This window comes from Adiantum capillus-veneris, chromosome 18 (genome assembly GCF_014529385.1).
Source record: "Adiantum capillus-veneris isolate H3 chromosome 18, ASM1452938v2, whole genome shotgun sequence".
In the NCBI taxonomy this organism is placed as follows: Eukaryota; Viridiplantae; Streptophyta; class Polypodiopsida; order Polypodiales; family Pteridaceae; genus Adiantum; species Adiantum capillus-veneris.
Genome location: NC_140948.1, coordinates 71,174,422 through 71,202,001, shown reverse-complemented (window position 1 = coordinate 71,202,001; position 27,580 = coordinate 71,174,422). Strand labels below are relative to the sequence as shown.

Here is a 27,580-nt window from a genome sequence, read left to right as displayed (position 1 = left end):
GGCCTACAGGTTGTCGGCGTCTGCTCGGGGCATTCTAGCTTCCGAGCCATATGTGTACTTAAGTGTTAATTCCCGTCACAGGTTTCTTTTGCATGTTCTCTCTGTGTGTGTTTAAAGTAAAGAATTTCGGGTGAAAGCCAAAGCCTACCGCCCCACAGGCCGGTTTCAAGGTTCCGTTGCCGGGACATCAATCACGTTTTCCTCAAAGAGTGAGCCTCAGTTGTTTTGAGTAAAGTCACAGAGTACAGAAACGGGGGATTACACTATGGCCGACAAAGGGAAGGGCATTATGGAAGAGGGTTCCTCTTCAAAGGACAGATAGGAAATCCCTATGGTCTTCGATATTGGCGAGAGCTCACGGCCACTCCAGACTGTACCTCCTGTTAATGTGAATGTCCCTCCAGTAGTACAGGGCTTTATGACCGGGCAACTTGAGGATAAAGCGTTCAGGACTCAGTTAGTTGCAGCGGTGAATGTCTTCTCGCAATTGGTGCAGAATCCAAGGTTTATGGAGTTCTTGCAAGCGCCACCAGTGCAACAGCAAAATAGGCAACCTACACCGCGTACAGAGCTTGTTGACGCTCAAGCCCAAGTACTCAATGCGACTCAACAGGATAGGGAACAGTCGCATGTTGCGGAGTCAGGGGCTCCAAAACAGGTTCCTCCCGTGCTTGGACAGGTGGCTAGAACGCCTATTCCACAGGTTATGCCAGTTCAGCCCGCTACCTTTCAGAGTCCACATGCTGTCTTGAATGGACTCGGAAGTGGATACCAGGCTATGCACCCAGTTTTTCCACCACCCACGGTACATCCTGGGTATTTCGGGGGTGGATCAGTGTTCCAAAGTATGGCTGGTTATGCGCCTAGAAGTCAGCCGTACATGCCAGGAATAGTGTTTGGGGGTATGCAAGGCATGATGCCAAACCCCATGTATGGTCGTATCGGCATGCAACAGGGTTTTCAGTGTAACCAGGGCCAGTTTGGGGTGCGACAGGGTCATTTTGGCATGGCTGGTTTTGCACCTCTGACGCAAAATGTGAATGGCCAAGATGTGCCGATCATGCCTACTACAGTGCCCATGTTGCAAACCATTCTTTATGACAACTTGGGGGCATTGGAGAAGCCGAATGTTAGGTGCAGCGGAATGATTGTTTGCGCTTTGCTCAAGATGAGTGCTCCAAACTGTGCTCAAGGTTCCTTTAAGTTCTTATGGAAGGAAGAGCCTTCCGTTCTTAATGGAAAGTGCTATGATCACAAACAAAGTGAATGGACACTGTGCGTGCAAGTGTATGAGACTGAGAGATAGAGAGAGAAGAGAGATATGACACCAGAGACGTTGTATAACCCTCCTCCGAAGGCCCCACTCTTGTCGGCGAGAGTGGTCTACTTTTGATTGCACATAGTGGTACAATGATGATGCAATGGATTTGATGCAATCTGGGACTATGCCGGTGACGACGACGGTGATGACGACGACGCCTTTAGGGCTGAAATCTGTGGTCTTCTATCTCCTGAATTTCGGTGGCTGAAAATGACTGTTTTGGCTGCGTTTTTATGGGCTGAAAATGAGGTTCTTCTACAACCAACTAGGGCTGATTCTGCTGCTGTCCCATAGGGCTGAAAACGCTGCTGTTCTCACGCGGCAATGGTTGGAAACCAAAAACGCTGATCTGATGGCTGAGCGTTAGTAAAAACGCTGGCCTTCTGTGACTGCTTGGCTGAAAATAGGAAACGCTAGGGCTGCCTGCTGATGGCGATGATGCAAGGGCTGAAAATGCCAGGGTAGCTGTGGCGATGCACTGTTGTGGGAAACGGCAAGGATCTGGGGGTGCTGAGGTTGTCCAAAAACGCTAGGTTGATGGGTTCTTACTGAGAAGGTGCCTGTTGAGCATGTGCTCCTGCTGCCTCTTCTGCCAGAAAGTGCTAACTTGGGTTTGCTTATATATTAACTTAGCAAAATTGCCCTACCTACTTTTGTTGGCAAGTCACTTACAAATAATAAGTGAAAAATACCAAAAATAGGGAAAATAGGCTAAATGCACTGGAAAATTCCCCTGACTGAATCTGATGGATTCTGAAGGGAATACTGATGATCATGCTGTGTGCAACTGGAGGATATACATCTATGCTAAGTGACTGGGCATGCACTGTCTACGAATAGACTCACAAAAGTGCCAGGTTACTTCTAATCTAGACTTGACTGGATTGATTGAACCTTGATCATGTTGTAGCTTGTCCACGGACACATAGGGTTGGATGTGTCACGTGACATCCCCTCCTTTTCAAAGTGAGGTACTGGTACTGAACTGTATGGCGTCGAGGGAGATCGCCAATAGTATCCGGAATCCTGGAAGGGACTCTTCGCCGGCCCACTCTGATGTGTGGGTCGTGCGGTACTTGAACTTCATAAAGGTCTGCAACGCTTGCTTCTTTGGGCCGCGCCGAAAGCGACAAAGTCTTCTCTGGCTTCTTCGATGCTTCCACTTCGTCTAGAGTCATGCTTCTTTCGTCTTCAAGAATCTCCATGGTTGAAAATTCCTGAAACCATTTCGAACACAAAACCATGAACATACCCATTACATGTAAAGTGAGTGGAAAAAATCTTGTCGTCGCTAAAGACTGTGTATGCAATGTAGATGAACATAGAGACAGAGTTACAACCCGTTCACCATATACATGCAAACAATGAGATCGAATCTTTCTCTTATGATCTAGAGCAATCAACTGTGGCAATTCACAATAGAAATGCCCATGCTTGGTGCTTGTACTTTCATGTGCTCGTTCGGAAACTGTGTCATGCCAAGGAAGAGACATGGAATGTGACTTCCTCACATACATACTTTTCAGCTTTTCATGAAACATCCACAAATATTCATGCTCATCCATGAGAGAAACGTGCTCAACACACAATATGTCATGCCTAGGAAAATGGATCACATAGAGATGCTGAATGAATACAGGAAACGATCACGAATGAAACACTCGAACAATGCGTGTGTATCAATCATGCGAACACATAATACTTCTTGTGAGGGTTCTTTGGACCAAGGCTCGAGAGCCAAGATCGGTTCTTCTTGAATGATCGAAGTGTCCTGTGGGGGTTCTTTGGACCTCGATTGGAAAGCCAAGATCTGTTCTTCGTGATTGATCGAATCTACAACGAGGTTAGCTTGGCTAGGAAAAGCATCAACTAACACATCATCCTTCTTTTGAACAATCACATCATGCTTGTGGGAAATCACATCTGGAACATGCAAATCATCATGCTTGTCATTGTTATCCAAATTATCATGCTGATCATTGTCAATCAATTCATCATGCAAATCATTATCAATCAAATCATCATCATGCTTCACACAATCATGCAAATCCTGTGTGTCCTGCTTTGGAGAAGAAGAGACTGAGAGAGTCTCCTTTTCCCGATCCTATTGAATATGTGCCTGCATTTGAGAAAAGAGTCGCAACATCTCTTGCATTCTTGCTTTGGTCTCGCGGTCATATTCTGCTTCTCTTGCTTTGGCTACCAAGCAGGCTTGCTCGCTCGCACTCGTTATGGCTGCCATTCTATCTTGGTACTGGCGCTCTATGGCTGGTATTCTTTCTTTGTGTTCACGCTCTTTTTCTGCTTTTCGTTCTGCATCTCTTGCTTTGTCTTCTAACTTCTTGTCTGTCATCCTCTTGTCGAAAGCCTCCATAGAAGTTAGTGCAATCGGTGTCGTAGATGGGGAAGGGTTGGAAAAACCTCCTGGTGGGGAAAATTCTTCTTCGCCTTTCTCATTCTCACCACGTCCAAGCGAAGTATCCATTCCGCTTCGAGTGATGACCATTCTGCAATCGTGGGTTCTTGTGGGTTCTTAAGTTCACGAGGAACTTGGGTTCTTGGGGGTCCTGAGTTCTTGAGGTTTTCTTTCGCTTGCAAACCGTGTTAGAGAAGGATCTTCTCTTCACCCCAGTTCTACTCTTTTCCGCAGGCGCACCCCTCGGCGGCCTTGCGCTCACACCAAGGTTACTTTTTCCCACCTCACGTCGATTGGCCGGCCGCTAAGTGCACGGTCCGCTCTCAATGAGTGAAAAGAGACAGAAGGGGAGGATGGACAAGCCCTTCTTTCTTGGGATTCCTCTCACTCTTCAACAAAACACGATTAGGAATCGACACGCCGAAGAAAACTTGGGTTCGTGCGACCTCAACAAGCAAAAAAATTCTTGTGGTTCTTGTGGTTCTTTCCTTGAGTGATACAGAACACTGCCAAAGCTCTGATACCAATGCAAGGTGCATCGGAATGATTGTTTGTGCTTTGCTCAAGATGAGTGCTCCGAACTGTGCTCAATGTTCCTCTTAGTTCTTATGGAAGGGAGAGCCTTTCGTTCTTAATGGAAAGTGCTATGATCACAAACAAAGTGAATGGACACTGTGCGTGCAAGTGTATGAGACTGAGAGATAGAGAGAGAAGAGAGATACAACACCAGAGACGTTGTAAAACCCTCCTCCGAAGGCGCCACCCTCCCTTGTCGGCGAGAGTGTTCTACTTTTGATTGCACAAAGTGGTACAATGACGATGCAATGGACTGATGCAATCTGGGACTATGCCGGTGACGACGACGGTGATGAACACGACGACTTTAGGGCTGAAATCTGTGGTCTTCTATCTGCTGCATTTCCGGATTGTTTCGGTTTCTGAAAATGATTGTTTTGGCTGCGTTTTTATGGGCTGAAAATGAGGTTCTTCTGCAACCAACTAGGGCTGATTCTGCTGCTGTCCCATAGGGCTGAAAACGTTGCTGTTCTCACGCGGCAATGGCTGGAAACCAAAAACGCTGATCTGATGGCTGAGCGTTAGTAAAAACGCTGGCCTTCTGTGACTGCTTGGCTGAAAATAGGAAACGCTAGGGCTGCCTGCTGATGGCGATGATGCAAGGGCTGAAAATTCCAGGGTATCTGTGGCGATGCACTGCTGATGGGAAACGCCAAGGATTTGGGGGTGCTGAGGTTGTCCAAAAACGCTAGGTTGATGGGTTCTTACTGAGAAGGTGCCTGTTGAGCATGTGCTCCTGCTGCCTCTTCTGCCAGAGAGTGCTAACTTGGGTTTGCTTATATATTAACTTAGCAAAATTGCTGTACCTACTTTTGTTGGAAAGTCACTTACAAATAATAAGTGAAAAAGACCAAAAATAGGGAAAATAGGCTAAATGCACTGGAAAATTCCCCTGACTGAATCTGATGGATTCTGAAGGGAATATTGATGATCATGCTGTGTGCAACCGGAGGATATGCATCTATGCTAAGTGATTGGGCATGCACTGTCTACGAATAGACTCACAAAAGTGCCAGATCACTTCTAATCTAGACTTGACTGGATTGATTGAACCTTGATCATGTTGTAGCTTGTCCACGGACACATAGGGTTGGATGTGTCACGTGACATCCCCTCCTTTTCAAAGTGAGGTACTGGTACTGAACTGTATGGCGTCGAGGGAGATCGCCAATAGTATCCGGAATCTTGGAAGGGACTCTTCGCCGGCCCACTCTGATGTGTGGGTCGTGCGGTACTTGAACTTCATAAAGGTTTGCAACGCTTGCTTCTTTGGGCCGCGCCGAAAGCGACACAAAGTCTTCTGTGGCTCCTTCGATGCTTCCACTTCCACTAGAGTCATGCTTCTTTCGTCTTCAAGAATCTCCATGGCTGAAAATTCCTAAAACCATTTCCAACACAAAACCATGAACATACCCATTACATGTAAAGTGAGTGGAAAAAATCTTGTCGTCGCTAAAGACTGTGTATGCAATGTAAATGAACATAGAGACGGAGTGACAACCCGTTCACCATATACATGCAAACAATGAGATCGAATCTTTCTCTTATGATCTAGAGCAATCAAGTGTGGCAATTCACAATAGAAATGCCCATGCTTGGTGCTCGTACTTTCATGTGCTCGTTCGGAAACTGTGTCATGCCAAGGAAGAGAAATGGAATGTGACTTCCTTACATATATACTTTCCAGCTTTTCATGAAACATCCACAAACATTCGTGCTCATCCATGAGAGAAACGTGCTCAACATACAATATGCCATGCCTAGGAAAATGGATCACATAAAGATGCTGAATAATTATAGGAAACGATCACGAATGAAACACTCGAACAATGCGTGCGTATCAATCATGCGAACACATAATACTTCTTGTGAGGGTTCTTTGGACCAAGGCTCGAGAGCCAAGATCGGTTCTTCTTGAATGATCGAAGTGTCCTGTGGGGGTTCTTTAGACCTCGACTCGAAAGCCAAGATCTGTTCTTCGTGATTGATCGAATCTACAACGAGGTTAGCTTCGCTAGAAAAAGCATCAACTAACACATCATCCTTCTTTTGAACAATCACATCATGCTTGTGAGAAATTACATCTGGATCATGCAAATCATCATGCTTGTCATTGTTATCCAAATCATCATGCTGATCATTGTCAATCAATTCATCATGCAAATCATTATCAATCAAATCATCATCATGCTTCACACAATCATGCAAATCCTGTGTGTCTTGCTTTGGAGAAGAAGAGACTGAGAGAGTCTCCTTTTCCCGATCCTGTTGAATATGTGCCTGCATTTGAGAAAAGAGTCGCAACATCTCTTGCATTCTTGCTTTGGTCTCGCGGTCATATTCTGCTTCTCTTGCTTTGGCTTCCAAGGAGGCTTGTTGGTGCTCGCACGCGCTATGGCTGCCATTCTATCTTGGTACTGGCGCTCTATGGCTGGTATTCTTTCTTTGTGTTCACGCTCTATTTCTGCTTTTCGTTTTGCATCTCTTGCTTTGTCTTCTAACTTCTTGTCCATTATCCTCTTGTCGAAAGCCTCCATAGGAGTTAGTGCAATCGGTGTCGTAGATGGGGAAGGGTCAGAAAAACCTCCTGGTGGGGAAAATTCTTCTTCACCTCTCTCATTCTCACCACCTCCAAGCGAAGTATCTATTCCGCTTCGAGTGATGACCATTCTACAATCGTGGGTTCTTGTGGGTTCTTAAGTTCACGAGGAACTTGGGTTCTTGGGGGTCTTGAGTTCTTGAGGTTGTCATACTATTGTTTGTAATACTGTTTGAAAAGCTGTTTTAACGAACAGTATCATAAATAAAGTAAAGGAACATGTATATTTAAACAGTGTGGTAGTAATTAGATAACAAAAGAAGGGTGAGTGTGGTGTGGAAAGTGGGAGAATGATACCTCGATGGTATCATTCTATGGACGGGTGGACCCGATGAGTCGGGTAACTTTCCAACGCTAGAAATTGTTTTTTTTAAGTCATAAATCTTAAAAGAGACAAACCTTGGCGGTTGTGCTTCTGAAACATGAGAAAAAAAGCGCACAGGTTGGTCACTCTAAGATTTATACTTTTAGGTATAATTGATTAATATAACTACTTTCTAGATGACAATATATGACAACACACAAGGTCTAATTGCCCTCCACATTCACATCACACCAACCACACCAATCACAAATCTATCTTTTGGATCAATACTATGTCTACCTTTTCGAGTGTAAGATCAAACAACTAATGAAGTGTAGTTACTCTCCACATTCTTGTGGAATGACCAAGGACTCATCTCCTTCTAGTTGGTCAAGCCAAGCTCCAACATACTTATCCTAATCATGGCAAGTTTGTCCCTCCTCCCCTCCTTCTCCTGCCCTTCTCTCTAAGGCTATGTGTGTGTGTGTTGAGTTCAAGAATTATCAAATCAATTTGATGTTTCTTGGGAATGAATTCAGTAAATGGGCTCACTTCGCATGATGTCTTGTCTTAACATCCTATGTTTTCTTTCGCTTGCAAACCGTGTTAGAGAAGGATCTTCTCTTCACCCGAGTTCTACTCTTTTCCGCGGGCGCACCCCTTGGCGGCCTTGCGCTCACACCAAGGTTACTTTTTCCCACCTCACGTCGATTGGCCGGCCGCTAAGTGCACGGTCCGCTCTCAATGAGTGAAAAGAGACACAAGGGGAGGCTGGACAAGCCTTTCTTTCTTGGGATTCCTGTCACTCTTCAACAAAACACGATTAGGAATCGACACGCCCAAGGAACTTGGGTTCGTGCAACCTCAACAAGCAAAAAAATTCTTGTGGTTCTTGTGGTTCTTTCCTTGAGTGATACAGAACACTGCCAAAGCTCTGATACCAATGCAAGGTGCATCGGAATGATTGTTTGTGCTTTGCTCAAGATGAGTGCTCCGAACTGTGCTCAATGTTTCTCTTAGTTCTTATGGAAGGGAGAGCCTTTCGTTCTTAATGGAAAGTGCTATGATCACAAACAAAGTGAATGGACACTGTGCGTGCAAGTGTATGAGACTGAGAGATAGAGAGAGAAGAGAGATACAACACCAGAGACGTTGTAAAACCCTCCTCCGAAGGCGCCACCCTCCCTTGTCGGCGAGAGTGTTCTACTTTTGATTGCACAAAGTGGTACAAGGACGATGCAATGGACTGATGCAATCTGGGACTATGCCGGTGACGACGACGGTGATGAACACGACGACTTTAGGGCTGAAATCTGTGGTCTTCTATCTGCTGCATTTCCGGATTGTTTCGGTTTCTGAAAATGATTGTTTTGGCTGCGTTTTTATGGGCTGAAAATGAGGTTCTTCTGCAACCAACTAGGGCTGATTCTGCTGCTGTCCCATAGGGCTGAAAATGTTGCTGTTCTCACGCGGCAATGGCTGGAAACCAAAAACGCTGATCTGATGGCTGAGCGTTAGTAAAAACGCTGGCCTTCTGTGACTGCTTGGCTGAAAATAGGAAACGCTAGGGCTGCCTGCTGATGGCGATGATGCAAGGGCTGAAAATTCCAGGGTATCTGTGGCGATGCACTGCTGATGGGAAACGCCAAGGATCTGGGGGTGCTGAGGTTGTCCAAAAACGCTAGGTTGATGGGTTCTTACTGAGAAGGTGCCTGTTGAGCATGTGCTCCTGCTGCCTCTTCTGCCAGAAAGTGCTAACTTGGGTTTGCTTATATATTAACTTAGCAAAATTGCTGTACCTACTTTTGTTGGAAAGTCACTTACAAATAATAAGTGAAAAAGACCAAAAATAGGGAAAATAGGCTAAATGCACTGGAAAATTCCCCTGACTGAATCTGATGGATTCTGAAGGGAATATTGATGATCATGCTGTGTGCAACCGGAGGATATGCATCTATGCTAAGTGATTGGGCATGCACTGTCTACGAATAGACTCACAAAAGTGCCAGATCACTTCTAATCTAGACTTGACTGGATTGATTGAACCTTGATCATGTTGTAGCTTGTCCACGGACACATAGGGTTGGATGTGTCACGTGACATCCCCTCCTTTTCAAAGTGAGGTACTGGTACTGAACTGTATGGCGTCGAGGGAGATCGCCAATAGTATCCGGAATCCTGGAAGGGACTCTTCGCCGGCCCACTCTGATGTGTGGGTCGTGCGGTACTTGAACTTCATAAAGGTTTGCAACGCTTGCTTCTTTGGGCCGCGCCGAAAGCGACACAAAGTCTTCTGTGGCTCCTTCGATGCTTCCACTTCCACTAGAGTCATGCTTCTTTCGTCTTCAAGAATCTCCATGGCTGAAAATTCCTAAAACCATTTCCAACACAAAACCATGAACATACCCATTACATGTAAAGTGAGTGGAAAAAATCTTGTCGTCGCTAAAGACTGTGTATGCAATGTAAATGAACATAGAGACGGAGTGACAACCCGTTCACCATATACATGCAAACAATGAGATCGAATCTTTCTCTTATGATCTAGAGCAATCAAGTGTGGCAATTCACAATAGAAATGCCCATGCTTGGTGCTCGTACTTTCATGTGCTCGTTCGGAAACTGTGTCATGCCAAGGAAGAGAAATGGAATGTGACTTCCTTACATACATACTTTCCAGCTTTTCATGAAACATCCACAAACATTCGTGCTCATCCATGAGAGAAACGTGCTCAACATACAATATGCCATGCCTAGGAAAATGGATCACATAAAGATGCTGAATAATTATAGGAAACGATCACGAATGAAACACTCGAACAATGCGTGCGTATCAATCATGCGAACACATAATACTTCTTGTGAGGGTTCTTTGGACCAAGGCTCGAGAGCCAAGATCGGTTCTTCTTGAATGATCGAAGTGTCCTGTGGGGGTTCTTTGGACCTCGACTCGAAAGCCAAGATCTGTTCTTCGTGATTGATCGAATCTACAACGAGGTTAGCTTCGCTAGAAAAAGCATCAAGTAACACATCATCCTTCTTTTGAACAATCACATCATGCTTGTGAGAAATTACATCTGGATCATGCAAATCATCATGCTTGTCATTGTTATCCAAATCATCATGCTGATCATTGTCAATCAATTCATCATGCAAATCATTATCAATCAAATCATCATCATGCTTCACACAATCATGCAAATCCTGTGTGTCTTGCTTTGGAGAAGAAGAGACTGAGAGAGTCTCCTTTTCCCGATCCTGTTGAATATGTGCCTGCATTTGAGAAAAGAGTCGCAACATCTCTTGCATTCTTGCTTTGGTCTCGCGGTCATATTCTGCTTCTCTTGCTTTGGCTTCCAAGGAGGCTTGTTGGTGCTCGCACGCGCTATGGCTGCCATTCTATCTTGGTACTGGCGCTCTATGGCTGGTATTCTTTCTTTGTGTTCACGCTCTATTTCTGCTTTTCGTTTTGCATCTCTTGCTTTGTCTTCTAACTTCTTGTCCATTATCCTCTTGTCGAAAGCCTCCATAGGAGTTAGTGCAATCGGTGTCGTAGATGGGGAAGGGTTAGAAAAACCTCCTGGTGGGGAAAATTCTTCTTCACCTCTCTCATTCTCACCACCTCCAAGCGAAGTATCTATTCCGCTTCGAGTGATGACCATTCTACAATCGTGGGTTCTTGTGGGTTCTTAAGTTCACGAGGAACTTGGGTTCTTGGGGGTCTTGAGTTCTTGAGGTTGTCATACTATTGTTTGTAATACTGTTTGAAAAGCTGTTTTAACGAACAGTATCATAAATAAAGGAACATGTATATTTAAACAGTGTGGTAGTAATTAGATAACAAAAGAAGGGTGAGTGTGGTGTGGAAAGTGGGAGAATGATACCCCGATGGTATCATTCTATGGACGGGTGGACCCGATGAGTCGGGTAACTTTCCAACGCTAGAAATTGTTTTTTTTAAGTCATAAATCTTAAAAGAGACAAACCTTGGCGGTTGTGCTTCTGAAACATGGGAAAAAAAGCGCACAGGTTGGTCACTCTAAGATTTATACTTTTAGGTATAATTGATTAATATAACTACTTTCTAGATGACAATATATGACAACACACAAGGTCTAATTGCCCTCCACATTCACATCACACCAACCACACCAATCACAAATCTATCTTTTGGATCAATACTATGTCTACCTTTTCGAGTGTAAGATCAAACAACTAATGAAGTGTAGTTACTCTCCACATTCTTGTGGAATGACCAAGGACTCATCTCCTTCTAGTTGGTCAAGCCAAGCTCCACCATACTTATCCTAATCATGGCAAGTTTGTCCCTCCTCCCCTCCTTCTCCTGCCCTTCTCTCTAAGGCTATGTGTGTGTGTGTTGAGTTCAAGAATTATCAAATCAATTTGATGTTTCTTGGGAATGAATTCAGTAAATGGGCTCACTTCGCATGATGTCTTGTCTTAACATCCTATGTTTTCTTTCGCTTGCAAACCGTGTTAGAGAAGGATCTTCTCTTCACCCGAGTTCTACTCTTTTCCGCGGGCGCACCCCTTGGCGGCCTTGCGCTCACACCAAGGTTACTTTTTCCCACCTCACGTCGATTGGCCGGCCGCTAAGTGCACGGTCCGCTCTCAATGAGTGAAAAGAGACACAAGGGGAGGCTGGACAAGCCTTTCTTTCTTGGGATTCCTGTCACTCTTCAACAAAACACGATTAGGAATCGACACGCCCAAGGAACTTGGGTTCGTGCGACCTCAACAAGCAAAAAAATTCTTGTGGTTCTTGTGGTTCTTTCCTTGAGTGATACAGAACACTGCCAAAGCTCTGATACCAATGTAAGGTGCATCGGAATGATTGTTTGCGCTTTGCTCAAGATGAGTGCTCCGAACTGTGCTCAAGGTTCCTTTTAGTTCTTATGGAAGGGAGAGCCTTCCGTTCTTAATGGAAAGTGCTATGATCACAAACAAAGTGAATGGACACTGTGCGTGCAAGTGTATGAGACTGAGAGATAGAGAGAGAAGAGAGATACGACACCAGAGACGTTGTAAAACCCTCCTCCGAAGGCCCCACCCTTGTCGGCGAGAGTGGTCTACTTTTGATTGCACAAAGTGGTACAATGACGATGCAATGATGCAATCTGGGACTATGCCGGTGACGACGACGGTGATGAACACGACGACTTTAGGGCTGAAATCTGTGGTCTTCTATCTGCTGAATTTCGGGACTGTTTCGGTTGCTGAAAATGACTGTTTTGGCTGCGTTTTTATGGGCTGAAAATGAGGTTCTTCTACAACCAACTAGGGATGATTCTGCTGCTGTCCCATAGGGCTGAAAACGCTGCAATGGCTGAAAACCGAAAACGCTGATCTGATGGCTGAGCGTTAGTGAAATCGCTTGCCTTCTGTGACTGCTTGGCTGAAAATAGGAAACGCTAGGGCTGCCTGCTGATGGCGATGATGCAAGGGCTGAAAATTCTAGGGTATCTGTGGCGATGCACTGCTGTTGGGAAACGCCAAGGATCTGGGGGTGCTGAGGTTTTCCAAAAACGCTAGGTTGATGGGTTCTTGCTGAGAAGGTGCCTGTTGAGCATGTGCTCCTGCTGCCAAGTCAGGAAAGCTGCCACTTTTTTAAAGGACAATGCGCTTATATGGTGGACGACATTGTTAATGCAAGGACAGGTTTACTTCAAGCAAATGTTTGTATCTGCTTGGCTGTCAAATGAATTTGAAGCTGACATCTTGACAGATTGGCACCTGCTACGTCGGCTACATGCAAGAGCTTGTTGAAGTACAATAGGAGGTTTTGTAAAGTGTTACTCTCAGTGACCTCCTATAGATTTGTGCCATTGACAGAGCAGATAGAGAAGTATTGTTGTGGGCTGCCAAATGGGCTTCGTGATTACTGTACCAAGAATAGAGTGGCTACCCGCACTCAGTTTATGGAAGTTGCGAATACTGGTGTTGCCTTGTTGAAAGGAGAGGTCAGTGGGTTTACCAGCAACGAGAAAGGAGGGCAGCAAAAGAAAAGTTCAGCGAAGAAGCCCTTTGTGAAAATGGCTCTTGAAGCGTCACAGGGGTCAGAAAAGGCCACCAAGGACAAGGATTCAGCCAGGACTTCTAGAGTGCAGGCAAAGAAACAGAAAAGGAAGCCTTTTGTGCGCAAGTCGCTCGAGGAAAAGAAGGTCCTAATGGCTGAAAATAAATGCTTTATATGCGAGCAGCCTGGTCACTTTGCTACCAATTGTTCACAAAGGAAAAGACCAACTGACTCAGATGATAAAGAAGACCAGCAAGTCAAGAAGCCTAAACCCACGGTAGGTTTGGTGCCAAACATGGTGGGTGATAGGCCCAATACAGATGCCAGTGAGTTATGCAGGGCATGGGGTAAAGTTAGGGATCAGACGTCACTGATCTTCTTTGATCCAAGTGCCAAAGCCAACTTTATCTCATCAGAGTTAGCTATGAAGCTGGGCATCAGAGCTGAGGAGATGGGTTACACAACAGAGGCAGGGTTGGCATGTCCTGGCCACTCGGAGTGTGTTACTCCCATCATTGGAAAGCTGCGTCTGCATATTCAGTCATATGTGGACACAGAAGAGTTCTATATCATGCCATTGGAAGGGTGTGATGCGCTACTTGGGATTCTTTAATTGTTCAGAGTACATGGCGTGCTGGATGTCTTCGGCAAGACGATCACCCTTCAACATAGGGGCAAAACTCATGTTTTGGATGTAAAGCTCAAAGGGGAGTCTGTCCCTATTGTATCTTCTTCTGCTATCACTTCTGTAATAAAGAATCATCTTTCTGTGTACTTGATTTTTGCACTTGATGTCTCAGATAGTGATCAGTCAAATTTATCTGTGTTAGATAAAGAAAGGTCAGCATTTTTGCAAAAGTTTAGGGACTGTTTTTCTGATTTGTTACCGTCGCAATTGCCGTCAGAGAGACCTGAGGACCATCGGATAGATTTGGTGCCAGGGTGTAGCCCACCAAATAGACCTCCCTACAGGGTTAGTGCGGCGCAACAGACAGAGATTTTGGGCCAGGTTGAGGAGTTATTAGAGAAGGGGCCGATTCAGCCTAGTTCTTCACCCTTTTGCTCCCAAGTGCTCCTAGTGCAGAAGAAGGATGGCTCATGGAGCATGTGTATTAATTACCGTGCGTTGAATAAGAATACCATCAAGAATAGATTTCCTATTCCTCGAATTGATGATATTCTCGATCGTTTAGAGGGTGCTACAATTTTCAGCAGGATAGACCTTAAGAGTGGGTACCAACAGATTTGTATAAGGCCAGAGGATGTGCACAAGACTGCATTTAGAACGACATTTGGTCTTTATGAGTTTCTAGTGATGCCGTTTGGGCTAACAAATGCTCCTGCCACGTTCAACAGAATGATGGACTAGATTTTTTGCTCGCATCAACAGTTTGTTGGGACGTTCTTTGATGACATGATAGTCTATTCGAAGAATGAAGAGGAGCATAGGCGTCACTCGACCATTGTGTTCGAAGAGCTGCACAGTACACACAGGTTACTTATCAATCCTAAGAAAAGTGAATTCTTCTTGGAAGAGATCCACTTTCTTGGCCACATAGTCTCAAAGGATGGTGTCAGAATGGATCCCGCAAAGGTCAAAGCTATTAAGACATGGTCAAACTTGAAGACTGTGCATGATGTCAGAAGCTTCTTGGGATTGTGTTCTTACTAGAGAAGGTTTATCAGAAATTTTGCAGAGATAGCATCGCCTCTTCACGCATTGCAAAAGAAAGAGGTCACTTTCAGATGGACCCAAAAAGAGATTTCAACTTTTAGTCTCTTAAAGGAAAAGTTGACTTCAAATCCAGTAATTGTTTTGCCAGATCTCAGGAAGTCATTTGTGGTCTAGTGTGACGCTTGTGGCAGTAGCATCGGAGCAGTGTTAATGCAAGATGGACGGGTAGTAGCTTATGAAAGCCGAATTTTGCAAGGGCCAAAGAGGACTATGCAAGTCTATGAGAAAGAGCTCTTGGCCGTGTTTCATGCGCTTTCTAGCTGGAAGCACTACCTCTTAGGTGCTGATTTTGTTGTCCAAACAGATCATTAGACCTTGCGATACTTCTTGACAGAGTCAAAGTTATCCGAAAAGCATATGCGATGGGCAAACATTCTTTCCATGTTCCACTTCCAGATTATGCATGTGGAAGGCAAGAAGAATGTTGTGGCTGATGCGTTATCAAGGAAGCCACAAATTCCAGGTGTGTCAATTCCTTATCATCATGAGTTAGATGACATGAAGGAACAGTATGCTACTGATGAAGATTTTGCAAGGATCTTTGAATAGTCGCAAGAGGGGCAACATTCTGAGCACTACCTCCTCAGAGATGGTTTTATGATGATGCATGGTAGACATTGTGTCACTAGGCCATCGCGACATAAGGTCATGGAAGAGAGTCATGTCCCACCGTATGCAAGGCATCGTGGTATTGATGCGACAGTTAAAGCGGTAGAGACATTCTTCTATTGGCCTACGAGGAGAGATGTGGATGCCTTTGTGCGAGCATGCATAGTTTGCCAAAAGGTCAAGTTTGACAGGCAAAAGGCACCAGGGCTGTTACAACCATTGCCGATTCTGGATAAGCCATGGGAAAGCATTGCTATGGACTTTATCTTTGATCTACCAAGAACGCCAACAGGGAATGATGGTATATGGACCATTATCTGCAGGTTCAGCAAGCAAGGCCATTTTATCCCTGTTAGGAAGAAGATAAAATTTGATCAGATGGCACGCTTGTTCATGTACAATGTGTTTAAGTACCATGGTATGCCACAATTGATTATCAGTGATTGTGATCTCAGAAGAAGAAGAACTGGGTAGTCCTTCAAAGCGTACATGCTTCTTCTGCTTTCTTGCAGGTGCAAAAGAAGATTGACGGCCCAAATAACCAGGGTAGTCAGTCCCCTTCTTGCGCTTTTTCAATTGCTTTTTGGATTGATTCTTCGTGTCCAAAAGCTGACTAATTTGAGTCTGAAAGTTCTTGTTCTGTAAACATCCTTGAAGAAGGAGGTTTCTTGATTGCCGGTTTGATTGGTGGCTCGGTGGCTTTCTGCCTTCGAGTGTGCACTTTAGTGATGGATTGCTGAGACAAAAATTTTGCAAACTGAGGATCTTTTGCAAACTGAATCATCTGCTTTGTGCACTCGTCAACCTGTTGTCGACGTTGCATCTCTTGAAGTTCATACTATCTAGGCCGAGGTGGCCCGTACTCTTCTTTTGTTAATTTGTTTAAATCTCTTGCGTAGTCTCCTCTTGCCTCAGCGGTTGCAGAAGAAGTTAACTGATTCTTTTCGGAACCCACGTGTCGCGAGAAAAGGGATCGGATTTCCCGGTAGAAGAGAAATTGGCCGTGCTCTGATACCATTGTAACAAACTTGGATACCCCAAGTCAAGATTCTACCGCGACACAACAGAGATTCACTTCAAAATAGTCAACACGCCCCGGCGTAGTTCCGTGCCAAGAGATATTGGCCCCAAAGACTAGCGCCCCTTTCGGTATTTATTTTTATATGAATCTTTGAGCAAAGTACAATCGACCCGGGGGTGCTCGCTCTCAGACTCTGCATCCAGATGCTTTGCAGAGTGAGTCCCTAGGGTAGAGTTACATGGGATGTTAAAAACAGAGCCCCAAAAGCTTTCAAAATCAAAAGCAACTTGTCCTAAAATCAATTGGTCTAAAAACTGCCGCAAAAAGCTGTCAGCGTAATCTGCGGAATTCCGTACGCTCTGCCACGTCAGCAAGTCAGCGTAAGTTACGGAATTCCGTACTGCTGCCAGGTCAGCTTGTCAGTGCGAAAAGCGGACGTCTGTATAGTGCCACGTTAGCTTCCCCGTACGTTGAAACGTCAGCAGGCAGCGCGTATCGCGGGATTCCGTACAGCTGTCTGAGTGACCGGGTGGCTCTGCCACGTCACCAAAAGGAACCCCTTTCTGAATCAACACATGCAAAGGAGAAGCTATCTTCACAAATTTTTGAATGAACCATCGATGATAGGAGTAGAAACCCAAAAAGCTTCGAACTTCATGAACATTCTTCAAATCGGGCCAACCACAAAGGGTCTCAACTTTGGCCGGGTCCATCTTTACACCTTCTGCTGAGACGATGTGTCCCAGAAAGTGTATCCCTCGCAAGAAAAACTCGCTCTTTTTCGAATTTACAACTAGTTTATGTTGCCACAGTATCTGGAAAACTTGTAACAGATGGTGTCTGTGCTTTGCCTCACTCTTGGAGAAGACGATGATGTTGTCAAAGAAAGTGATCGGTACTCTCTGAAAATCCTATCCATCATGCGGTTGAATGTAGCCGGAGCATTGGTAAGGCCAAATGGCATCACCAAATATTCATACAAACCAAAAGTCGTCCTAAAAGCTGTCTTGTAGATGTCTCCAGGAGCAATTCGGATCCGATTATAGCCACTCTTCCGATCAATTCGTGCTAAAGCAAGTAGAACCTTGAAGTCTGTCAAGTTTATCATCAATCCTCGGAATGGGGAATCTGTTCTGGCTTATTATTTCTTCATTTTAGGCTCGGCTAACTCGGTAAAGTGGCCGGTTCGGTGGTGGACTACCCGGGAATCAAATCAATCGTATGATCTTTCGGATGTGCAGGAGGTAACTCTCCTAGTAAGACTTCAGGAAACAGTAAGCCTGAGCTTGTAGAAATTCTTGTCGTTCCATGTCGAGGTCAGACATATCTGACCTTTGATCATCATTCAGTTCTTTCAAGAAGATCGAATAAACAAAAAGACTGGATTTCATCAAGTGGAACGGACTCGCCTTTCAGTTTTACATCAAGTACAATCTCTTTTGCCCTTCTCATTCTTCAAGGTGGCCTTCCTTGCAGATTCGGGCGATGGCTACATCAGGGTCAGATTTTCTACATATCCTCTTTGTGTTGGCTTAATTGTTTGGTCTGCAAGGTGGTTGGGATTAGGCTCTCTAGCTTCTCCAAGCAGCCTTTCATTCTAGGCCTCAGATCTTTGAGGTCTCTTGGGGATTGTTCCTATAATGCTAAAATTTATTCTCCTCCAGAGGGGAGAGGTTACTTCAGAGCTCGTTTTGTGACAATCAGAGCAGGCAGCCAAGGTACAGGCACAAAGCTCTTTGGATTGGAGCAAAGAGCATTCTGCTATTTCTATAGAAGGAGAGAGAGCATGGACCTATGTAGCTTGGGTAGAGGGTATGGATGTGACAGTTTGATTACCCAGGCCTTGTTTTTAGAGTTCTGGCCTTGTATTTCAGACTCTGGGGGGAGCCTGGGTGTTTTACTTGGTGATGCTACTCTGTCCGGACCCCTTCCTATTAGAGTTATCCTTCACTCCTCTCTTGTGAAGGATCTGCCGTGGTTCAACTCTGTTCCTTATATTTATGGGGGAGATAATAGATATATGGCAGACAGTCTTCTTCATTGGGCTTCTTGGACATTGTTTTCCTTGTGGGAGACTTGGTCATTTGGGAGCAGCAGGTAGTCACAGGTTGAAAAACAAATTGTAGCCTTGGTTCTTTCATTGTATATTCAGTTTTGGATGTTTCATCTGATGGCTTTTGTACCTCGGTCTTGGGGTATGTGCCCTCAAGGTGTTTATAAATAGATGGTTCTTTGTGTGTGCGTGTGTGTGTGTGTACATACATACATACATACATACATATATATATATATATATATATATATATATATATATATATATATATATATATATATATATATATCTATATATATATATATATATATATATATATATATATATATATATATATATATATATATAATATCTGAGAGAGAGAGAGAGAGAGAGAGAGAGAGAGAGAGAGAGAGAGAGAGAGAGAGGTGTGCTTTTGCAGGTGCAATGATGGCTCTGAGCTCAATTTTTGTTGTTTCAAATTCTCTGTCTTTGCGCCTGATGAAGCCAAGGGACTGAGGAGTGTATCCTTGTATATCTATTCATCATTGTTTAGCCATATGTAAAGATTTTTGTATCTTAATTGTGTCATTGTAAGAAATATGGTCGCATAGCTTGTCATAGTAGGCGGTGTGCCTGGTTGTGTAGAGCTGGGTGCATGTGATATTTCTCGGTAAAGGCGAATGTAAAACAACTTTTGGCAAGACTGTGTATGAATTGCTATTGCCAATTTGTGCTGACCCCCTTGTGCCGGTGGTGTTGTGGTGGTGGTATTTTTAAGGTTGCATGTAGAATACCCTCAGCAAACAGAGGACAACAGAAACGTGCTCTATTTCTATGGAGTTCTTCTTGTTTTACTAGAGCAGTCCTTTTTTGAGATAACAAGATTCTTTCACTCTCTCCCAAACAAGAAAATAAAAAAAATCATATTTTACTATCTTGGCAGATTTAAGGTGTAGAGCTATTGGATGAGAGACACCTCAGCAGCCAGAATCTGACAGGAACTATCCAATCAAATTCAAACATCTCAGGAACGAGAATGAGCTCAGAGCTTGACGACTCAACATGCAAATTTGGGAGTCACTGAGCTTTGGACAACTCAGCATGCAGAATCAGCACCTTTTGACAGTAGGTACAGTAACAGCGTGCTGCATGATGTTGATAAGAGGACCAACAGGTGACAGTGCAATTCGTCCAATTTACTCTGATCAGAACCTGTACTTCTACTGCTGCTCGAGGCTGATGGTGCAGTGAACACATGTTTTTGGCCTCCGACACTGTCGAAAATGGTCCTGGAGTGACCATTCCCCCATAATATGTGCTCCCACCATGGCTCCCGGCCTCCGCCGGTCGTCATGCCACACATTAGGGGGAATGGTCATGGGTTGTGTCATGCCCTAGTCTTTCCGATGATGTGAAGAAGGATTCCAAAAGATTTCCTTTTTAGAAATTTATTGATAAGCTAGGTTTATTTTTCAACCGCCCATTCTCCTCGAGATGGCGAGGGTTGTAGATCCTATGGCTCGCACCCCGTGAGAGTTAGTGTCATGGGTTGGCATGCCCTAGTCTTTCCGACAATGTGGAGAGACATTCCAAAGGATATACTTTTCAAAAATTCATTGAGAAGCTAGGTTCCTATAGACGAAAGTAGAAGGATGCAATTAGGTCTTCCCAATCTTGGAAGAATAAAAATCCTTTCAAAACATATCTAGTGCATAAGTGAAGGGTGAGTTTAGGAAATGAAAAGTCTCATGAAGAGGTGGTTTAGATTGCATTGTATGCATTGATACATTCTTTTACTGTTTTGTTCTCCTTAGAGTTTCCTTGCACTATTTGCACATTAAGGCAGTGAATTTATTTTTTTTGAAGCCATTAGGAGATATAAAAGGATGCCATGGTTGAGAGAATACAATGCAATGAAAATTATATTGAAATCCACCTAGTATCTTTGTAGAAACTCAATTTCAGAGTTTATCTTGGGCATCTTTGAGAGAGAGAGAGAGAGAGAGAGAGAGAGAGAGAGAGAGAGAGAGATATGATGAAATGAAATGTTATATTAAAGGTCTTCAAAAGGCAAAATGACCTTTGAGACCAAACCGATACAATCGTGGTGGATCTAATATAATGTTTGGGTACAAAAATAAAATGAAGTAAAGTAAAAACTAAAATCTTAACTACTAGATGTGAACTAAGCAGCTGAGTAGGATATGAGTTGGGGTGAAATTAGTGATTGGGGGCTAGTACAACACAATGTGGGAATATAATGGGTGAGAGCTGATACAAAGGCTGACACAAGATGAACAAGATGTACAATAATAAAAAAGCTAAATCATAGGAGATCCATCATCGGTCGATGGTGGATTTTATCAATCTCCTTCATGGTCAAAGTAGTCCGATCGGGCGTCGTGCCTGTCGGGCCAAAGTGATCCAAATCCTTTGATGTAGCCTCCATCGATGTTGTGTAGCTTTCCGTAGTCGTGGACGTCTAGATCTCCCTAGCTCGTTCTCTCGATTGATCAACGTGCCTCTAGTGTGAAGAGAATGTGAGCTCTATTGTGGTAGTTGCACCTTTGGTTGCCCAATGTCCACTCTAAAGAAGGCTGTGGTCCCTCTCTGAGATTGGCTAGCCTCTCCTCTCATTAGGCTCTCTCTGTGTCTACGCAACTCGAGAAAAAATAGATCTCGACATCTTTGGTCCTTGTACCCCATGACTCTAGCGAGTGGTCCAAAGCTCTTTGAACAGGCAATGAAAGCAACCTCGTTCTCATAGTAAATTTGGCAGTGGCATGTGTAGTGCAACTCTATCTTAGGCTCTATGTGACATAGAAAAATGTCTCGGCCTCTGTTGGTACTCCGTTGTATCTACCAGTCTCGATTTAAGGTTGGTGTGAAGATGTGCATATCTGGCCAATAACACATTGTATCCCATGAGATAAGTGGGTGTCCATGTATATGGGCCTCGTTACAAAACCATCCCAACTCTTGAGCCCATTGTATTGAAGTCCTTCTAGTAGTTAATTGAATTAGGTCTTGATGGATGAGCCGGCGATCTTGGACTGTGTAAGAGTCAAAGAGGGTGCATAATGAGTACTTGAAGGGGGGCAATGTGTCCATGCTGAACCAATGTACGTGAAACCATGATGTAATCTCCCCATATCAGCATGTTGTGTCTCCCTGCGCTTATTGAGAGGACTCAAGTGCTAGGCAGGCATATCTGTCTCTGGGAAGGTCCCACAAGCGGTGTAAAAAGGAGATTGATCTTTCAAGTGCCCCAACCACTAGTGGGGAGGTAGCTAGCTTTGCTCGAATAATGTCATGTGGTACTGAAGCCTTAGCTCTAATAAGCTGTGAGATCATAGAGACTAGAGACTTCTCCATGTCTCCCCATCCATCACTGTGACCCGACCTCCCATGATGGTCCAATGAAGGCCCCCATATCTAAAGTCCATAGAGCAATGTGGAAGCCACCAAAGTGTGAAAGACCCAGAGCTTCATCCGAGGCTCTTGAACCTGAATCTGTGAACGCATGTGCTCTAGTCAATCTAGTGTCTACTGCTCTCCTCAAGAGAGAGAGAGATTTGAGCTTTTTGTTAAAAACAAGTTTTACAGTCTTGAATGTATGAACTCTTTTTCGTTTTTGCTATACTCAGAGAGTTCATACATTCAATTCAGCATTCGAGAATGGCAGGTCGAATGTATGAACTCTTGAGTCTTGACCTTCCAATGCCCAATACATTAACTCTGGATCTTCCACTTCACTCTTCTATGTTTCATTTTTAAAGCTTCTTTTACCCGTTAGTTCAAACTTGTTCGATCTGAGTTGATTCTTCCATTTTAAATGAAATGGGGGTCCCTGCATTCCTTTGTGTGTATTTTAGTTTTCCTTGTGGAAGGGTGATTCTGTGTAGAACAAACCTTCAAAAGCTAGTAAGATATTATTGCTATTTTCTCTACAAAATGTTTCTTTAATCTATTTATAAAAATGACAAATCAATTAGCAAATTGTTAAGAATTTCCGAGTAAGAGTTGGCTGCTTCCAAGTATAGAAATGACCAACAATCTTTGGGTCTATTTCTTGAAATTGACACTCTTGACACCATGAAAATTGGAACTACACTGTTTAATAGAGGTGTCAGTTTTGGGTACGCTCTTTTCCCTCTTGTTCATTCAAACAAGTTTCACAAATCAAACTATAGGAGGTGGAAACTAACCCTTGCATGGATCACCCGGAAGCTATTCGAGTCACCTAGGCCAGTATAGACACATATTAATAGGATCCATAATCCTATGTTGGGTTTGCTAGATCTACATATTCTACTTGTAGCTTATAGAGCATAGGAGCACTCAGAGTTGAGCTTTGCAGTAGTTGTACTTTCGAGGTTATTCATTCTAGAGCTCTTTTCCTTGAACTCTTGTACTGTGAATCAATATCTAAACTTGAATACAATTCTTGTTATCTGAGTTTGTTGTTTGAAGTCTGTCATTTGATGTTCGAAGTCCTTATTTGATCATTTGAACTTCGCCAATTACTCTTGAATTTTACTTTGGACTAGTTGTCAAACGATCCAACTCATTCCATTTTGGCGATCATGTTGGTGAGCTAAAGCTCTTGACAGAAATCAATCTCCCTGGTAGAACTTAGAATTAGTCAATCATTTACAACACCTGCACAACCGTCAACATGAGGAAGGAGAGTTTCCATAATGTTTACAAAAATCACGACCACATTAGTACGATGGCAGAGTGATCATAACAAGGGTACGATGATGAGCAGTTGCACTCTTAGGGTTCGAAAATTGAAGGAAATCTTGTAGACGACATTTAGAAACAGCTAAGAGATGTCTCTACTGACTCAAGTGATGCTGGTAGATGCATGCATTCACAATCAGGTTCTTAGACAAAATTTGGTCGAGAGAGAGAAGTAGACACAATAACAAATATTGATGAGGACTAATAGTTCAGACTTAAGAGATGGGAGTCAGATACCAACCATGAGGAAAAACCTAGATGACGAGAGAAAGAAGCCCAAAGTCATGAGAAATCTAAACAATTGAATGAATTACATCATCATACAAAATCCAATGATCTCTTCAAAAACACCTAAAATTTACTCATCCTCATCTAGCAAATCATGGTTTTGTATTTTCTTTGTACACTATTTACATGTCGTTTTTGTACTTTCTTTAAATCTTGAAGCATTGTAAAAGATACTAATCCATCCTTTGCTATTAAGGTACTTGTAGGAAAAGCTTTCTCTCCCTTTGGATCAGCCTAGAATCTTTTTCTTCATGTATCATTGCGCTCCCGCTTTACAATGGTACTCGGATAAAACCCCTCATCTCCCTTTGATCTCAAAACTCCTTGCTTGGTTTTTGTAGAGAATGGTCCCTTAAGTTGTCACAATTTTTCTCATGGTCAACGCCAACTGTAAGAATTGAACAACTTGTTTTCATCTTTGGTTGACTCTGGCGTAGGCAGATCCATCATCCAGTACTTTTGTCTCTATGTGCACTGCCGTGATGTATAGTTGTCCAAGGATTAGAGGATAGCTTGACATCTCTTGAGCAAAGAAATTTGTCACATCCCCTATGGTTACATTAACATTCCCCAGAGAGATCATGAAATGAGTTGTTTGCAGCCCTAATCATCCACCTTCAGTATCAATCGATCACTTTTTCTTCATAAAGAGACACTTGGACATGAGGTTAATCTCCGGACCATGGTCTATCAAGGCCAAGTAAGGATCCTCGAGATCTCCCACTTTAACCAAGGTTTCTGTTGTAGTCCTTGTCCAATGGTTTCTAGAATAGTGGCTCTTATGAATGGCTTCCTCCTCATCTTCATCTTCAAACTTAACGTGCCTATTTTTGTCTCGCGAAGATTGGTAGCAGCTTACAACATTCCCATCTTCATCCCTTTGTTGTACTTGTATCACATGCGTCCTCAAAGCACTCTCTTTAGCCTTTGTGAAAGCTTGTTGCTTTCTTCTTATGATATCAATGATTTCCTCGTGGAACTCTCTCTTTGCAATGGCAAGGACTTCTTTCAATGTAAACTCCACTTTGCTATTTAAGATCCTTTCCTCTAAAAGTTTCTTTAAATCTATGGAAGCTTCAATATCTAATTGCAACTTGTATGATGGGTTTTTTTCTTTGCTCTTTTCTTTATCTTGCTTTTCCTTTGGTGCAACATCTCTCATTATTACTTCTTGTGATGGAGGTTCCCTTGACATGGGATCTTGAGAGGGAGCCGGATCCTTTTTTCCTCCACCTCTAGTAGACCTCTTTGACGGACCTTCATCCCCATTTTCTCTCATGTGTTTTTTTTTCAACAAGTGCCTTGTTGGCTTGACACTTTGCAATAGAGGCATGCACTCAGAAGGCATCTACAGGTTCATCTCACCCAATCTCAAGACGGATACAATCTCTAGCTTCATGCAAGATTTGTTTAGTTAACTTTTGTTTTATAGCTAACTCCATCACAGATGGCCAGGCATCTTCACCATCCTCACTCACGTCTCAATAAATTTTGATCCCTTGAGTATGACTTGACCAACCTTCAGGCCACATGCTGCTGTTTTAACTATTGTGATCGCATGATTGATTGCCATGTCCTCAACTGGATTTTTCATTCCTTCTTTGCCAAAGTTGGTCGCCAAAAGCTCCCCTTTTCCACTAAGATGTATCTTCCCCCCTTTGAAGAAGACAATATCTTTATCCAAAGCATCTCTGAAGCTTTCACAGTCCCTTCTTGGATGGTCAGGGCTGCCACACCATATGCACCTATTTACAACCCCCTCTCTGTTTTGAGTTCTTTGACTTGATGATTATTCAGATGTTTGCCCCTCTCCTTCAAGCCTTGCTAACTTTAATTTTAGCTCACGTATGCCCTTCACAAGTTCTTCAAGCATATATCCATCATCCTTAGAAGCTACGATAGCAGGTTTTGATTGCTTTTTAGAAATAGTAGAAACTAGAGTACTGTTGTTCACCACCATCTTGTCTCTTTTGCATTGCCTTTTTTCCAATAGGGAGACTACATCTTATACATCATTTCACCTCGTCTTCAAACCTTTGTTTCAATCTTTGTCTTCCAAGAAAAGCTGTAACTTTTCTTCAATTTTTTAACCTGTTGCTTGTAGGAAGAGTTCTACCTTCTCCGTATCCAAAGAAGCGTGTTCAGTTTTGTGATAGTTGAGCATAACGTCGCTCAAACTCTCTGAGAAGCTCTTGAGCAGAAATCCCTTCTTTACACTTTGCGACCCAATCTAAGGAAGTTATTTTGGTTACCCTCTTAGAGTCCTCCATAAAGTAGTGTTCCTTTAGACTGAGCTTGAATTCCTCCCAATTTCTTCCATGAGCATTTTGGATTGCCCTAATACGATCTTGGATCTCTAGGACACATACTAACCAAAAACTTCGCACCATGTCTTCCTTGCACACTCATTCAACTCCATTTCCTTCATATAATCTCATAGATACATTGTGATGTCCTTGCCATCAAATTGGTCAATTCCCTTCACAATGGATTGCAGTGCTTTGGTGGAAATCTAGCTTCTTTCCGTTACTTGTTGTTGTTGTTGCATATATATGCCAAATGCTTAAAACATCGGCATGATTGCAAGATCAAAGTGCATCCATGTGTCGTTGGATTTTCATCCATGGCTAACAAAGTGTGTAGATCAATTCACAAACTCCCACCCCAACAGCTTCGTGTCGGGGTCACCATAAATGTTGGGTTGTGTGCGGTCTAGATGGGAAGGTGCGGAACCTATAGGTGTGAGAGTTTGTGATGACAATCACAAACACTTTATGAAAAAGTGTTTATGGATAATCACGAACCCTCTTCCATAAAGATTTTTTAAACTCTAAGAGCGTTCGTGAGAGAAAAGTCACAAACCCTCTTTGCTATCGTGCTTGGATTCTGCTTGTTGTCGTAGTCGAGATTATGATCAAAGGATCACCAAATCACATTCAATATTACTTAAAAAGATCAGTTGAAAAATATAAATTTTCAGGCATGAGATCTCAATGCTCAAACAAGCACAAATCCCTGTTAGAACCCAAACCTCTTTGATGGAATCATGTAGCCTCGTCCCCAATTACATAGTCGTAATATCAAACACTTGAAAAGAATACACGAGCTTCCACCTTCATGGCGATCATTTTTTGATTTTGCACAGATTTAAGAGCTTCTAAAGTGAAGCCCACACACAGGAGAAACCCTAATTTACTCCCTCATAAGCTCAAATATAAGATTGCGAAGAGGCAAGACTGCACTACACATAGATGGAGCAACCATGAAAGCATTGCACAGTAGTAAAAAATTGCAGCCTTTTTCACTAAAAAGCAGCCTTCTTTCTCCTCCCCACGGCATTTTCAACTGATGTGTCAAGTTTTGGGTTATTTTTTCACTTTGGACCAAAATAGGTCATTTTTGATGTGAAAAAATCCAAAACGAAGTTAAAAAATCCCTAAATTTATGGGACCACTGGCATAAGAATAAAAAGCATAGATATGCATCATTTTTCATCAATATTTTATTTTGGGTCACTTTCCATGCAATTTTACGACGACATCCGTTAGTTGTTTTTTTGGCAGTTTTTGTCGCATCAATCTTTGTAGGCGGGATGAGCGTGCCACCACGAAATAATTGGAATATGTACATCCCAAAAATAAATTAGGAATATTATCAAGTAGGGAAAAGACGCAACGGTGCCACATTCAGAGCCACGACTCCCCAGATAGGTATGTACATGATAGTGACCGCAATAGTGCCGCTTCAGCATACATCACAACATGTACAGGATTGCTTTTATATTCATGCATCCAAAGGTGTCAAAAGTGAGGTGAGTGTTTTTATTCCACATTGTATATGTGCCACAACATGAAAATGTCATGAATGGGAATCAAAGCTAGAGATAGAGATTG

At 43.2% G+C, this 27,580-nt stretch overlaps 1 protein-coding gene across 2 annotated transcripts in view; it reads left to right on the top strand.

The window, feature by feature from the left end:
* Positions 1–19,390, top strand: part of LOC147435854 (copper-transporting ATPase PAA2, chloroplastic) — a 91,870-nt gene extending 72,480 nt beyond the window's left edge. For both annotated transcript variants that reach the window (XM_086488767.1, XM_086488766.1), the window contains exon 17: positions 19,093–19,390. In XM_086488767.1, coding sequence (XP_086344893.1) covers positions 19,093–19,169 — 77 coding nt within the window. In that variant the 3' untranslated portion in view covers positions 19,170–19,390. The remainder of the gene's footprint in view (positions 1–19,092) is intronic.
* The last annotated feature ends 8,190 nt before the right edge of the window (positions 19,391–27,580 follow it).